The 14,818-nt window shown below is 42.6% G+C and overlaps 3 protein-coding genes and 1 non-coding gene across 4 annotated transcripts; 3 read left to right on the top strand and 1 right to left on the bottom strand.

The window, feature by feature from the left end:
• Window positions 1–106: 106 nt before the first annotated feature.
• On the top strand, window positions 107–812 carry LOC112884721 (egg cell-secreted protein 1.2-like). Its single transcript, XM_025950249.1, has 2 exons — window positions 107–298; window positions 373–812. Exons 1-2 carry the CDS (start codon window positions 151–153, stop codon window positions 666–668), a joined length of 444 nt encoding a protein of 147 aa, XP_025806034.1. The 5' UTR covers window positions 107–150; the 3' UTR covers window positions 669–812.
• A 3,626-nt stretch (window positions 813–4,438) lies between these two features.
• LOC112887734 (abscisic stress-ripening protein 5-like) lies at window positions 4,439–5,382 on the top strand. Its single transcript, XM_025953995.1, has 2 exons — window positions 4,439–4,782; window positions 4,891–5,382. The coding sequence occupies exons 1-2, from the start codon at window positions 4,549–4,551 to the stop codon at window positions 5,077–5,079; spliced, it is 423 nt and encodes a 140-aa protein (XP_025809780.1). The 5' UTR covers window positions 4,439–4,548; the 3' UTR covers window positions 5,080–5,382.
• Window positions 5,383–5,665: 283 nt separating this feature from the next.
• On the top strand, window positions 5,666–5,739 carry TRNAT-AGU. Its single transcript has one exon. It is a non-coding gene; the product is annotated as a tRNA-Thr (tRNA).
• Window positions 5,740–6,008: 269 nt separating this feature from the next.
• LOC112887585 (nucleolar protein 6) lies at window positions 6,009–14,521 on the bottom strand. The gene is made up of 25 exons (XM_025953787.1): window positions 14,125–14,521; window positions 13,068–13,233; window positions 12,830–12,949; window positions 12,545–12,678; window positions 12,293–12,452; window positions 12,139–12,206; window positions 11,654–11,752; window positions 11,272–11,387; window positions 10,727–10,901; window positions 10,540–10,650; window positions 10,371–10,449; window positions 10,138–10,281; window positions 9,947–10,060; window positions 9,736–9,854; window positions 9,466–9,548; window positions 9,265–9,383; window positions 9,045–9,165; window positions 8,808–8,945; window positions 8,028–8,124; window positions 7,826–7,951; window positions 7,448–7,540; window positions 7,257–7,362; window positions 6,906–7,051; window positions 6,747–6,827; window positions 6,009–6,541 (listed from the first exon to the last, which is right to left on the bottom strand). Exons 1-25 carry the CDS (start codon window positions 14,443–14,445, stop codon window positions 6,419–6,421), a joined length of 3,159 nt encoding a protein of 1,052 aa, XP_025809572.1. The 5' UTR covers window positions 14,446–14,521; the 3' UTR covers window positions 6,009–6,418.
• Between the last annotated feature and the right edge of the window lie 297 nt (window positions 14,522–14,818).

The raw sequence follows: 14,818 nt of genomic DNA, 5'->3' as shown, positions 1-14,818 counted from the left end.
CAGGATCGTCGATCATATTAATTCCGGCCGCCTGGCGCAGCTATACATATAGACCTCGCGGCCGGACACCTCAGTCATCACGTCGAGCAGGCACTCCACTCCGATCCTGCAACGCACAGGCACACAGCACGTACTTGATCCGTCGAAGCAATGGCAATGGAAGCGGCGCCACGCCCACGCCCACGCCTCGCCGCCGCCGTCGCGCTGCTCCTCTTCCTCGCCATGACGCCCCCCGCCTCCGCTGTCGTCGTCCCGCCGCTGGTGGCGCGCCTCCGCGCCTTCTCCGTCTCCCTCGACGGTGAGCTCTCTAAACTTGGTTGTCCTCGATCGGGCTCTGCTAGGCAACTGATTAAGCTCTGTACGCGTGCGCAGAGGCCGGCGGCGGCGGGTTCGCCGAGTGCTGGGACTCGCTGACGCGGCTGGGGTCGTGCACGAGCGAGATCCTGCTCTTCTTCGTGAACGGCGAGTCCTACATCGGGCCCGAGTGCTGCGTCGCCGTCCGCGGCGCCACGCGCCACTGCTGGCCCGCCATGCTCGCCTCCGTCGGCTTCACCGCCGAGGAGGCCGACGTCCTGCGCGGGTTCTGCGACGCCGAGGAGGCCGCCGCCAAGGACAAGGGCCCTCCTCCTCCCCCCGCGGGCCCGGTCCCCGCGCCGGAGAAGCCGTAGCCCGTGTCGGTGCCAATTTATAGCTTGGGGTTTCTACACGATGCACGTTTGCTAGAGCTTCTACTGAATAAACAGTCCCAGTGTACTCGTGGCCCCTCTCTCTGAATCCTCCTTTTTTGTCAAGTACGTGTTCATGGGACGAAAGCGTGTTCATAGCCAGCGTTTGGGCTCTATCGTTCGATGTTTGCGCTGTGCTGCCCACTTACAGATGCATGCAGCAGCAGCAGCCCACGCTGGACGATTTGGGCCAAGCCCATTTAACTTCCAATTTAAGCGAGTAGCCCTTTCCAATTTCTCTCTCTGGATTCCAAGCATGAGGGGAAGCTGGAAACAGAAGAGAGCTCCTCCGACCTCCAAAGAAAGACCAAACCAACGCCACAAGTTTTTTTTAAAAAAGAATAAACTAGTGCAAATTATATATTAAATTCTGCAGCCATGTACTAGTACGGGTACACATCATTTTCACATTTCTCTAGAAAATAATGAATCAAATACAATGCTGCTATATTCATGACCAATCAGTCGCACAGAGCCCAGTGCACTCACAAGTGGCAACGTGCAGGCGCAGTCCGGCATCCGAAAGAGACGTTGCTGTAATGGTGCTGTCGTGGCGCGCGGACGCGGGCACCACGGACAACCTCCCATTCTGCTAGCTTCTGCCATGGTTGATCCATCGTCCATGTGCAGCTCGCGTCGGTCTCGGCATGAGCATGGTGCCTGTCCATCTGTACCGCGGCTGATAAGTGCTCCCCTGGCACGATCCGATGCAACGCCGGCCATTAGGGCTCCGGCTCACCCATCCATCTACATCTATCAACCGCCGACCAATAATAATGGAGATGGAGATGCATATGCAGGCCTGCATTGTTGATATGCCTCGGATCCCAACCCTACACGTACCATCATCGATCTGTGCTTTGGATCGGTACGGTGCTAAAGGCGTTTAGGCAGCACCAAGCACAAATCATGCTTAACTTGGATCAAGCTTTTACAAAGCTAACTAAGGTGATGATTTTTCTGGTTGAACTGGTGCTTAGCTTAATTGATTATTAGTTGGTGTGTGTGCTTCCCTACTTCACCAGGCATGGCTATTTCCATATATAGCTCAAGATTACATGCCATTTTTCGCTCCCATGGCGAAACTTCATTGACTAGAAGTTTTGATTTTTCTTTTCATGAAGGCCGATCGAGCGCTCGTATGTACATTTCGTTGGTTCAGATACGCCCTAAATCATAAAATACATATGTAGAAGTAGCTAAAAGCGCGTGTAGAATAGATTTTTCTATATATATATATTTGTGTGTGTGTGTGTGTTTCCTGTGTTTTTTTCATTTTATCAATGATCGCTTGATGTATACTAGCTTTAGAGCAATGCCAGCTCGCTGTAACAACAAAATATTGGACTTAATCTCGTTATCAAGATGGAGTTAGGAAACGGTGTCCTCTTAATTATTGAATGATTAATTAGTTAGGGGGATTATTCTACAGCCCACAGATTGCCAAATTGGTGTTTCTTTATTCGCAAAGGGGTGGAGATTTTTTCTGAATGTGTGGTGACAATTGATGGATGCAGCCCAATTTGTCAAACTCACCTTTTTTAGTTGGTTGCAGTGAACTAATTGTTTTTAAAAAAAATTTGTACCAATAGATATATTTGTTATATTCCTTGCCATAGCTAGTTGCTCGGATGCTAGCTTGTGCATTTCGTTTTCAGGAGGCGACGGTCTACCTGTGGCATAATAATGACAACACAGCGCGCGACCCCAGTAGCAATACAAAACGCGATAATTCTATGTATACCTTTTGCATTATTATAAAAGGATCCATAAATAACTTAACTAGATTTGAATTCTTTTGCCAAAGATCGGAAAATGCCTATAATTCATGGTGAATTTATCATTCATCTTTGACATGAATGGACAAAGTTGGTTAAATGTTAATTTCTATCTCGATCAGTCCACTTGACTATTCGTATCAGGACCCCAAATCAAAGAGGAATAAATATCTTGGTTTAGGGTCACCATCATTCCGTGTGATATGCGAGGGAAGCTCTATCTATGCTTTCGTTTTTTTTTTTCAACCGGCCGACACCTTCTTCCTCTCGTGATCCCATTGCATCACATCGTGATCGCGCCTTTGCTGAAAGTTAATACTAAAGGAGAAAAAGATGCCAGAGGTTGCTTAAGCCACAAACAATATCATCATATTCATGCGTGATATGATACAATAGCTGCGGTTCATATTTTGATCATGAGGACAAGCTTTGTTGTGGAAGAATTAGGCTGGTCCGCTCCATTGATTTCCCTTGAAAGTTTGAGAACTAATTTTCAACTCCCTTGATAGCATAGATATCATGCATAAATGGCGCACGAACAGTGAAGTGCGTGAATAAATAGTGCACTCAATAATATGTATTTCATAATTTCAACGTCGAAATTTAGACCATATGTACTAATTCAATATCGCCTGATAGGTTCATCGACATAGATTGAAAAGCTTATTGGTGTGAGTTCAAAGTTATTATAAATCGTCGAATGATTTTATTAAACTAGCAGGATATTCTTTAATTTCCTTGAGTGCAACATTCACAAATTTGACTGCCGGAACATATTTCGTTTAAACAGAATATACTTTTACTTGAGCGATTTTTTTTTGATCTGATATGCAAATAAATCTTTAGAGTGGTGATCTCGGAATATTCTAGTAGGACGCAGTATCCATCTGCCGACACTGTACCTCATCCATTGATTGCTTTGCTTCGATCAGAGGCAGCCAATCGCCAATCCAAGAGGTCGGTGGGCCGTGCCGCCCACTACTAATCGCGGCGCGGGACCCACTCCCCCCTGCCCTACACGGTTCCCGGTCCGGTGGTCGGTGGGCCGTGCACGAACGTGGACGCGTGGTGCATATCAGATTCATTTAAATTTAGAATTTCGCCTCTAATTAATCTCTCTCACTAACGCCTGCCTCATTGCCATCATGTGAGGACGACATTTCTCCATTTGCTGTTAATTTTGGATATCAGAACATGCAACTATTTTGGCACATGTTGTACATAACAACTTCTTCTTATGTGACGCGCGTGATGAAAATAGTTTATAGAATTTTTGAAATTTTCTACTAGATGTCTTGAAATGAAAGTCTTTTGCCACGATGTCTTGAAATGGAAATATTCCACGGAACAATATGTTGTTACTTTTTATTTCGTAATCTGATAAGAAAAATACTTGAAAACTGCATCTCAACATACTTTGCCACGATGTAAAGGGTGGGGCAAGAAACTCGAGGCCACTCTTCCTCTGGCTTTCTTTCCACACTATTATGGACAGTCAAATAATAGAAAAAATTGGATTCAATTGTCAACTGGTCCTGTCAAAAATAGGATTAACTATGGATTCGAGCCATAGCGCATGGTTTCTAAAATCTGTACGATTTTTCCGATCTAAATCGAGCAGGTTTCCATGAAGAAGATCTTATTCATGGAACCACAATAACCACTTGCCAAAGACCGTGAAGTCATGATATCCAGTACGGCTTGACCCACACCGAATCCTAGTAGCCCACGGTTGTTTACCCAACATACGCTACGCAACAAGGTATACACGTGTCAGGTGCATACCTTGTGGTACGTGTACGTATTTCCACATCGCAATAATAATCCATGTCAGCATACTAGTGAATGAATAATCGTCATCACATCCGATCCACCGTCCATTCCAGTTCCACACAGGCCGGCCGGCTCCGCCTATAAAAAGCGAGCAAGCGCCGAGGTGCCAAGCAAGCAGCAGCACAACACCAGCCCACCACCGCAGTAGCTCAAACCCATCATCATCCTATTGTCACTCTCGCACTTGAAGGTTCCGACCCGTTTCATCCATCATGGCTGAGGAGAAGCACCACCACCACCTCTTCCACCACAAGAAGGACGAGGAGGAGCAGCCCGCCGGCGGGTACGGCGGGGAGGCCGCCGCCGAGTACACGGAGACCACCGTGACGGAGGTGGTGTCCACCGGCGAGGACGAGTACGAGAAATACAAGAAGGAGGAGAAGGAGCACAAGCACAAGCAGCACCTCGGCGAGGCAGGCGCCATCGCCGCCGGCGCCTTCGCGCTGGTACGTATACATAGAGATCATCAAGCTCTTTTTTTTTGTTTGGCTTAACTAATAATTATATGTATATGTGTATATGTATATAACGCACGCACATGATGTGATTTGCAGTACGAGAAGCACGAGGCGAAGAAGGACCCGGAGCACGCGCACCGGCACAAGATCGAGGAGGAGATCGCGGCGGCGGCGGCCGTGGGCTCCGGCGGCTTCGCCTTCCACGAGCACCACGAGAAGAAGCAGGACCACAAGGACGTCGAGGAGGCCGGCGGCGAGAAGAAGCACCACCACCTCTTCGGCTGATCGAGTCGAGTCGAGTCGTCGACGTGCAGTGCGTGCGGCGGCCCCACCACATGTATATCTGTTTTCTCCGTGTGCTACGTACGCGTGCGTGAGAGTGAGAGGCTGAGAGGTGGGCCCGCGCGCCCGCTGTGTGTGTGTGTGTGCTGGCTTTCCTGGGTACGTACGTACATGTATACGTACGTGTTGAATAAGAGGGCCCGGTTCCGTACGTGGCCCCGTAGTATGTATGTGTGTATATGTTGTATCTTCGAATGAAAATTCCCATGGTGTAAGGACAACGATGGCAACCGCTCCTTTGGCCTACTCAGCAGACTCAGCATAATAACAAGTAAAATAGCGGGAAATCGAGTCGTAAAAAATTAAGAATACGTTCCATGATGGCGATGTTTTAGAGGTTTCTTACCCGAACAAACCTATAATCCAGTTAGTAGCAAGAGCACTAGTATGTTCAACCGTCGATCGCGCGTATTATTCGCCGTCTTGAAACGTACTACGACGCTCGGCATGTGTCAAGGAATGGCCCAATGACAAAGTGTAGATACCGCTTTGTATAATCCATGCGTTTGACTCCTAGCCAACAACAGAGGCTTTCGTAGCTCAGTTGGTTAGAGCACCCGTTTAGTAAGCGGGAGGTCTTGAGTTCGACTCTCAACGAAAGCAATTTTTTTCCCCTCACGCACCATTATCGTTAACTGTGGAGTTTGGTTTGTCTACTTTTTCCTTTCCCCTTTGATGTTAATCTTGATGAACAGTACAAATGAATTGACGATTATCATTTTGCTTTGTCTGACGAATCAATTTCATTCACTGCGCACAATACAAATGATTTGACGACTATTAGTCTGAAATTGGTTCAAAAAACCAATGTTGCTGTCGACCGTATACAGTCTTCCACGGCTCTTGGAAAAGCAAAAATGTATAAAACCAAATGATGAGAAATCGGCACATAATTTAGTCATTACAAGCTCCCACTCGTTTCATGGGAAACCAACCAGACACAGCTTAGCACTTCAGTTTGAGGATTGGCATTTTCACTGCGATAGATGTAACAAAATTACATTTCGATATATACTGCTCAATCAAAATTTGGATACAGACCCCACAACCTAGATTCATTTTTTCAGTTGCCGAGTCTAAAGTGTAAACACAACATTACGACTTCATGACTACATTCCCACATCTGCTCAATTGCCGGCATGCCCAAACACTGCCCTGGAACCTTTGTTTCTATCTTGCCAGTGGGAAAACCAGTTAAGTTGTGTTATCTTGCCAATAATAAAAAGCCTTCATTCTTGCGCATCAGCTGGTTCTTAAGATCTTCAACTCGTCACAAAGTAGCTTACTGAAGCTTTGGTGCTTTCAGGAGATATACACCCCTCACCAAACCTTTACCAACGTCTCCAACCTCCTTAAGGATAGATGTCGGCTCTGGCATAGTTTCATCCTCCTCTCTGCCACGCTTCTGTGACATAAAAAATGATACAACTTAAAAACTTACGCATTGTCATGCGCGCACGCACACAAAAACAAAAGCTCTGCACGATGGTGCTTATTGGCAAAATGGACAGAGAGTAACGCAAGTCTCTTTAGCGTGAGCGTAAAAGGGATCTTCTCTCTCTGAGAAGATAAAAAGGGGTTAAAAGACTGATGTTCTATGACCCCAATACCTTCGGGTTCTCCCACGTAAGACCAACAGCGTCTCCTCCTATTGAACCATACCACAGCTTGAAGGTCTTGGGGAACGCGTCCTGTAATTAGGAAGATGTTAAATTTTATTGGCAAATGGATGGACATGTTTTTCAAGAGGTCAACAGCTTCAATTTTACCTTCAAGTCTCGCAGGAAGTATGTAGTTGGGTCGAAGTTTACCATAAGTTTATCTCTTGCATCATGCAAACTTTTCACAGCCCCTTTATTGAGTGGCATATAGGGGTGGAAATCTTTACTGGGTTTGCCCCAGATCACCAACTTACCTGCTAGGTTTTCACAAAAAATGATTACATCTGAACAAATAGGATGAAGGTTGTGTACTGTATCGAAAAAATAATCGAGGTCTGGTCAGCGAGAAATGCAGCTAACCAAATTAATTATGTTTTATTATTTTGTGGTGCATTTGTGCAAAAAGAATACCTCTGCAACAAGTAACTTATGGGAAATCAGGAAGCAAGTGAAACTGACCATTAGGAGTATCAGCAGGGAAAAGTACATGATCAGGACGGCAAAGCTTCTCTTGATGGAGGAGAACAACAGCATCATAATTGTTCATAGGTGTTCGGAACAGACACTATAGCATGCAAAGATTCATATTGAGGATGAAAAAAGACACTAAACAAGATAGAGCCGACGAAGCAGCAGAAGAATAAAGTTACCTCCCACGTATATTGCCCTGATTGACCATTTAGTATAAGATTTGTTAAAAGTTCAGCGCTGCTTTTAGCATAAGCAGCCATCCGTTTAAGAACCTAGTTTACAAACGAACAGAAGGTGAACAAATGAAATAAAAGAACTCCACCCAAAACATTAATAGGCTAATACACATGCTATTCATGGTTAAAGTCTCAACAGCGAGACTACCTATATCATATTGCAAGAAAGAATTTCATACTACAAACAGGGACAAATGTCATTTTATGCATAAAAATGGAAATAGATTGCATTTTCAACTCTTATACTTCAATAGCTTAGGTTTGATGGATATTGTTCAACAGTAATTATCCTGTCAGCTGTAAGAAAATAAAAGCACATACCGACTTGCTTGGTGACTGTTTTGTCCATGCTTCCGATGCTTTATCATATGACGTAGCAAGAAACATTGCAGGCTCTATATCATGAGGATTTTGCTCATAAGATTTTCTGCTCATCATAAAGTTTTCCTGTAGTGTATAAATCACTATGTTAAGAGCTAGGGGGCTAACTAAAAAATGAAAAGAAAAAAGAGAGAGAACTGACGTTGATCTCCTTCTCATCCTTCAAATTGAATTCATTATTTATGTCAAGAACCATGGGTGAAAAGGTCCAGTCAAAACTGGATAATAACAGCAGGAACCTGTCATTTTTGTAGTAATTGGTCAGAGGACTTCTACAGCTTTCATGGCTTGCAAAGGTATAACCTACTTGTAAAGTAGGAAAAAAGGACGGAGAGAGCAAGAAAGAGAGAGCAGCACAGAAACCTAATAAGGTGACTAATAACCTTGTGAGCCTTAAGCCTGCTATCTTTAGGTATAACAAACTAGACTAGACTCGAAAGGGATGAATGAAAGTAGTACTGATAGGAGACTAGACTCGTTCTTATCCTAGATAATGATACACGGCACTTTATATAGTGGAAGCTGGGTCCTCTGACAATTCTTAACTCTGACAACCATTCCTCACCTAAAATACCCTTAAACATTCATGATTCCCTCTCCTTTCCTGGTCAAAACCCCTGACCACATCCTCCTGGCTCGGACTCTAGCTGCTGTGACTCCTCCACATGTTCAATTAACTATGTGCAACCCGAGAACATGGATTTAGAGGGGGAAATTGTGTATTTCACAGGATGATTACAAGATTTCTAACAAAACCTTTGTCCCCTATACCAGGACTACTAACCAAACTTTTTCCAGCAATCAAGAAATGACTAAGCTGGTAGGATCGAAGAAATCTGTACGACAAATGGAATGAAGCTGACAAAATGAGCAGCAATACAGATAGAAAATCAGAGGCTAATAAAAGGTTGCAGAAGTTTACCTGAGAAACCCAGCAACCCGAGAGGAAGGGGCATGGAATGGGAATGGCTTCAAAAAAAGATATGCAACCACCAACTCAACTGCCTCCTCTGAGATAAATGAAGAAAACATATGTGCAGATATCCATCTTTTTGCTAGCCTTTGAAACAAAAAAGAACATAATGCAAGCTTACTTAGTATGCTTCATATGTTTAGGTATGGGGTATTTAACTAACAACCTTCAGAACCTGACAGTTACCTGACTACTGGTCCATATATCTGGTAACGGCCATGCAGCCCATTGATCATACTCGAGTGTTGGCTCCGTTGAAAAAGCACCTTATCTTGTGATAGAGCAGTTTGAATGTTATCATCACCAGCTGTGAGGCAATGAAATAAAATTATCGAACTGATCTTTCTGCAGTAGCTAATAAGCAAATATAAGAAATTATTTGAATACATAGTAATTAAAAGCTAACCTTGCTTTTGCAAAACTAAGCCTCTTTCATGAAATATTTTGAGTAAGAATGAATATCCAGACGTAAGGACATTCACCTCATCTTCACTGGTGGAAACAAACATTCCTCGATCCTCCAAGCTGAAATTAAACAAGAATGAGCAAATGGAACAGAAAGAGAATTCAATCAATCAATTATTTTTCCTTCAATGTGACAGCATACCTTTCACCAATTTTCAAAAGAAACGCAGTCTTTGTCTTCTCCATGGCCACAGGATCCAACGGCCAGTTACCAGATCCCTCTAGCTATTATTGAAATAGTGGAAAAGGGAATAAATTTGTGAAAAAACAAATCCCAAAATGAAGCCTGGCTCTATCAGATACACATCATGACATGCAAGTTTCTGAGAAAATGAGCACCATATATGAAACTATTGAAGAAAGATTATATTATTCTATTTTGTGATATAACACAACTAAAAAAAGGTTATACCTGAATCATAACTTCCATAGATCTAATGCAAGTTGTTGCTAAATTCGGCAGCCTCTGAGAATTCTTTCCATATGCCAGCGGATGAGGTTCAGGAGGAAACACAGAAGTATGCCTAAAAGCTGGCATAAGAAAAAGTGAAATGAAAGGAAAAGTCACATGCTTGTAAGAAACAAAATTCTGCATAAACTATACAAAAGATGATGTGTCAAACCTGAGTCTAGGGGTTGCACGGTAGATATTCTAAGAGGGACATCATCCAACAGACGTAACTGCTTAGATAAAGTATCAAAAGCTTCGAGCAAAGCTCCAGAAGATGAGACCAGATCTGCATAATTCCTATTAAGCCCAAAACCAAGGACATTCTAACTGTAAAGCAACAACATAAAAAGATCTGGAACTTACCTTGGCCATCAACTAAGAGGCAAAAGTCCAGCTGATCAACAACATGAATCAAATCATCCTTCTGCAGCGACAAATGTTTCACAAGCACATAATCAGTTATCCTTTTGATAATTGTGTGTCTCTCCCAAGATTCAGATTCCCACACTGCAGTTACAGAAGTAAGATTCATTAAGACGTTAATGCTTTTAACTTTTAAGATAACTGAGTAAACAAAAATACGATGCAAGAGTTACCTGTGCTTTCAGCAATATTTCCATCCTTGAATCTCCTAAGTTCAGCTTTCTCTCCCCAAAATTTCCTAAACTTAATAGCCTTGAGATTATAATAGCAATGCATATCAGTGAGTTAGATCGCAATAATTGCTGCTCATCATTGTTCTTTACTCTAGAAAAGGAAAAATACCTCATTGCGGTTCTCAGGGTTTGGACCAATATCTACAAGACGAAAACTCTTTTCCAATGAGCTAAGCATTATGCCAACGAGCAGTGGACTGCTACCAAATTCTGAGAAACCCTATAAAGTCGTGCTTGTCATTGGATTGAATTGCAGGGAGAAAAAGGTTAAGAATACTAGTGCTGACATTACATACATCCATTATTTTCCAATCGGAAGGTGTGCTTCTCCACAGGACTCGGATCATCTTTGTTCTATCTGTAAGTCCTTGTTGCAGCAAAGACTGAACATCTTTTTCAAGAATTCTCCAAGATTCATCATCAACACAATAGCTTAATGAAGTAACTTTAGAGTTATCTTTCAAGTTTATCCTGACAGAAAGCAATGCAAGTGAGAACTTGATTAGCTGAGGGGAAAGCCTCCAATCTGGGAATTATACTAGAAAAAGAAATTGGCTCAATGACACTGTGATTCTGTGAAGATGTGCACATTGCAAATAGCATACAAAGTGTGGCCTGGGGACACTGTTAAGTAGGACAGAAATGTTTATTCCAAACTTTGTAGGTGCATGGAGTTTTGATATAAATATACAAAAAATAGTTAAGACTATCACACACAAGTATGTAAGCACAATGTAACTAGATAGTCTCAGACTGAGGACATGCTGCATTGCTCAATCAGATAGTGGTTCAAGTGAAAGTCATAATAACACCACAATGTAATTCATCATAATCATCATACCTCAAGCATGAGTCAAACTTAGCACCAAAGTCAACTTTGGTCATAAAAAGCTCTTCAAATCCACCATCTCTGCACTTATCAAGGCAACTAAGCGCGCAAGCTGCCTCATCTTGAAGCTGAACAAGAAAAGATGTTGGAATAAAGCAGAGATTAAAATAGTTCAACTAAAAGAAACTTGAAATCTTGATTACATATGTAGAGAGCATTATTCTGAAGAATTAGAAAAAAATAAAGTAGACATCTAGCAGGGATTGTTGGATTATATAATAGGGTTGTGCATTTCACTAGAAATACATGAGATGTAAATAAAAGGGAAAAGGAAGCTGAATGAAAAAGGGTTTGGTGGCTTTAGAGTAGCTTCACAATGGTACATAGTACATACCTCTACAAAAGCAGACTTTGTCATCCGAAAAGCCAGATTTACGTGGCCAGATATATCCCATATGGCAATATCAAATGTTTTCAGGCAATTCGCAATGTCCTGAAATATTTTACTTTTCATCAGAATATCATGATTCAGATCAAAAGGATATAGAATTACTCAATATTATTGCGCTAATCAATAGCACTATGTGCAAAGGTTGTATACAGAATTAGGTGCCCATGTGAACCAAAAAACTCTTTCAAGTATTTTTATCACTCAACTCCAGTAACCCATGGTGAAGTATGACCAGACAAGCAATTAAGTATGGAATGCCAAATTGTCATACCATATTACCATGTTCAAAAACTAAGGCAAAAAGACCTATATGCAGGAATTACGATTTTGTATGCAAAATATTATTTCATTTACTCTCTATATACAGGTAGGATGCCTAATATATTTATGATGGCTTTCAGCAATGGACTTTGTGCATAAGTGTCAACCTCTTTGGTGATTGTACGCTTCTTCATTGATTGAATCACCAAACCCTTTGCCCACACCTTGGAAGTTGCTACAAGAATACAGATATGCTTCAATAGAGTAAACATGGTCAAATATTCCTAAAATAAAAATCAACTTTCTTTTGCTTGGATGTACCCAAAAAATTCATCACGACACGGAAAATTTGTCTTGTGGTCATTGATTTAGTAATTATGCTTCCTCCAGAGTCCACAGTAAGAAACACAAGGATGGCAGATATTAAGTATCCATTGAGGCAATCATGTGTGTATATTGAAGTTCTTTGACGTGCCCAAACCTGCATTTGAACTAAACTATTAGGTTGCCTTCAAGGGGAAGAGAACACATGCAGAAACATAAACAAACTAGAGTTTAGGAAGAAACGTGTACTTTCACTAACACCAAGGCCTCTTGCAAAGCTTTCCAGTCAGCAAATGTGCTGCTAAAAAATTCTGCATTTTCCTCCAAAAACATATCCTCCAAAATGCTACAATTGTACTTTGGTGTGGGTAGGTTTATGCCATCTGAAATACAAATCCAATCGGCAAAGTTTCAAAGAAAAAACTATAAAACTATGTTAAATGCCAAAACTATGGTACAACGACAACAGTTTCAAAGAACAAGTACTGTTATCAACATCAGAGTGGAACCGATCATATTTAAAGCACGTATCACCTTTGGTATATGCACGGACATTGTTTCTTGTTGATACATTCAACTTTGACACATTGAACAAAGAATTCGCGTTTGGGATTATTCTGACATAGAACCCAGGAAGGTCTGCAATTTCTGTTGCTGCACCAATGAAAGTTTTGAAATGAGAGGGAGAGTAATGACGAAAAAGCTACATACAGAAGTATCAGCTTCAAGTGGCACTTTGATGTGAAAAAATAAAGATCGGTAGAAGAGAAACCTGGATATACATGAAGCACAGGCTTTCGAGCCTCATCTTGAAAGGTAGACCATGAAACTTTGCGGATTAACTGAGAGGACCTCAAGTTCTTCTCGATGACACAGAGGTAAAGGCACCTCTTTGCATGGTACCGGTGATTTAGGAAATCCTTCTCATGGAAGCATTCCTGTGGCAAAAATGTACAAATAAATCACAGGACAATCTAAAACCCAAATTTGTTTAATCGCTTCCAATAGTAGCAGCTAGGTCTTGATTCACATTGGCATGCAAAAAAAATTCCAGAAGATCTGCGATCATAGCAAGCTAGTTTTCCATTAAAATACCAAGAGACTTATGAATTTGTGATGGTATATTCCATCGTAGGCATCTTTGTGACTCTACCATGCTATTGTCTTCCAAATAACAAGAACCTTATAAATCCATCCATTAGATTGACAAAAAGAGCTTATTCTAATTAGAGGAGCACTTATAATACTTATAATCTTCCAACCAACAAAAAATATTGTTGACAGGACCGATTGAACAATATAGCATAGCTCAGCAGCCTTTACTGTCAATCGATTAAAGTGAAATGTTTGTGAAGAAGGAAAACTAATGGCACCTAGAGCAACATAAAGAAAATCATTATTCCCCAACAGCACCTTCCCTTTAGTTCATTTGAGTATAAGAACTACACTCAAAACTAAGCAGCAGAATCTCTGTGATTTATTTGCCAGAAACATTGCAGCAAGTGAAAATGAACACCGATAGAGACTTCCCAGCCACTGTACTAGACAGAACGCAGAACTTATAATGAACAAGATGTGCAAACAATACGTGAACTACTACGAGGGCCTTTTTTAAACCAAACCTACAATCTTTACAAGACGATATCCTGAGCAAGGTACCAAAAATCCAACATAAAACTAGCAATTTGAAGGTAACTTGCATGCACAATAACCACAGAGGCAGAACAACGCCAATGATTCTCGTGAAAATTAAACAGTTCTTCTGTTGACCGCAATGTTAAACCAGACATTGGAGTGAATCAAACGGCTTAATTCGAAACCCCACATACCTTGGGCAAGCGTACGAGAAGGTCGGCAGCGACGTCGGGCCTCGTGACCGCGCTGGCCACGTGGCTCCCAGCGAGCCGCACCACCTCCGGCGGCCGGAAGGTGAACGCGAGCTTCTCTCCTTCCAGACCCAGGTCCCTAACGAAACCTCGAGCTGCCTCCGGCGTTGCCTGCTGCTGCGGCACCCTCTTGATGAGCTCCGCGACGGCGTCAGCGGCCTGGGCGGCGGCGCGGAGGGCCGCGGCGCTCGGCCGAGCTCCCTCCACGAGCTTGGAGAGCTTGTGATCGATGGAGTATTCCGTGGCGGCGGCGGCGGCGGCCATGGTGGCTACGGTGCTCGCCGGCGGCGGGAAGGCGAGCGCGGTTGCGGGTTTAGGGTTTAGCCACGCTTCGAATGAGGAAGAGCATACTTTTCCTTAGTAGGCTGAAAAAGGAAAAGGCCCATGAATGGAGCGCGTGTGGTGGGGGTATGGTCCGGGCCAATGCGAACATGACGGCCCAACAAGAGGAATTAATTGCTGCCATGTTTAAAAGGATCCCTCAAAAACTAAAATCCTTACATCCAAGCCGACACTTCTCCCTTGTTACAGTGTTAAAAGAAACTACCATGTTCACCGAAGATTTTTTCATGTTAATCTAAAATTTTAACAACCACCATGTTCACCAAAAAAATCTAGAAATTTTCACATTAATCTA

The sequence above is a fragment of the Panicum hallii genome, chromosome 3, assembly GCF_002211085.1.
Source record: "Panicum hallii strain FIL2 chromosome 3, PHallii_v3.1, whole genome shotgun sequence".
In the NCBI taxonomy this organism is placed as follows: Eukaryota; Viridiplantae; Streptophyta; class Magnoliopsida; order Poales; family Poaceae; genus Panicum; species Panicum hallii.
This window is presented reverse-complemented; position numbering and strand designations above follow the sequence as displayed.

Coding starts and splice junctions, on each gene's coding strand:
- LOC112887734 (XM_025953995.1), top strand. CDS start 4,549: ATGGCTGAGGAGAAGCACCACCACCACCTCTTCCACCACAAGAAGGAC. Junction 4,783..4,890: donor CCGCCGGCGCCTTCGCGCTG/GTACGTATACAT, acceptor TGTGATTTGCAG/TACGAGAAGCACGAGGCGAA.
- LOC112884721 (XM_025950249.1), top strand. CDS start 151: ATGGCAATGGAAGCGGCGCCACGCCCACGCCCACGCCTCGCCGCCGCC. Junction 299..372: donor CTTCTCCGTCTCCCTCGACG/GTGAGCTCTCTA, acceptor ACGCGTGCGCAG/AGGCCGGCGGCGGCGGGTTC.
- LOC112887585 (XM_025953787.1), bottom strand. CDS start 14,445: ATGGCCGCCGCCGCCGCCGCCACGGAATACTCCATCGATCACAAGCTC. Junction 9,549..9,735: donor CTATGGAAGTTATGATTCAG/GTATAACCTTTT, acceptor TTTCAATAATAG/CTAGAGGGATCTGGTAACTG. Junction 7,541..7,825: donor AACAGTCACCAAGCAAGTCG/GTATGTGCTTTT, acceptor TTTGTAAACTAG/GTTCTTAAACGGATGGCTGC.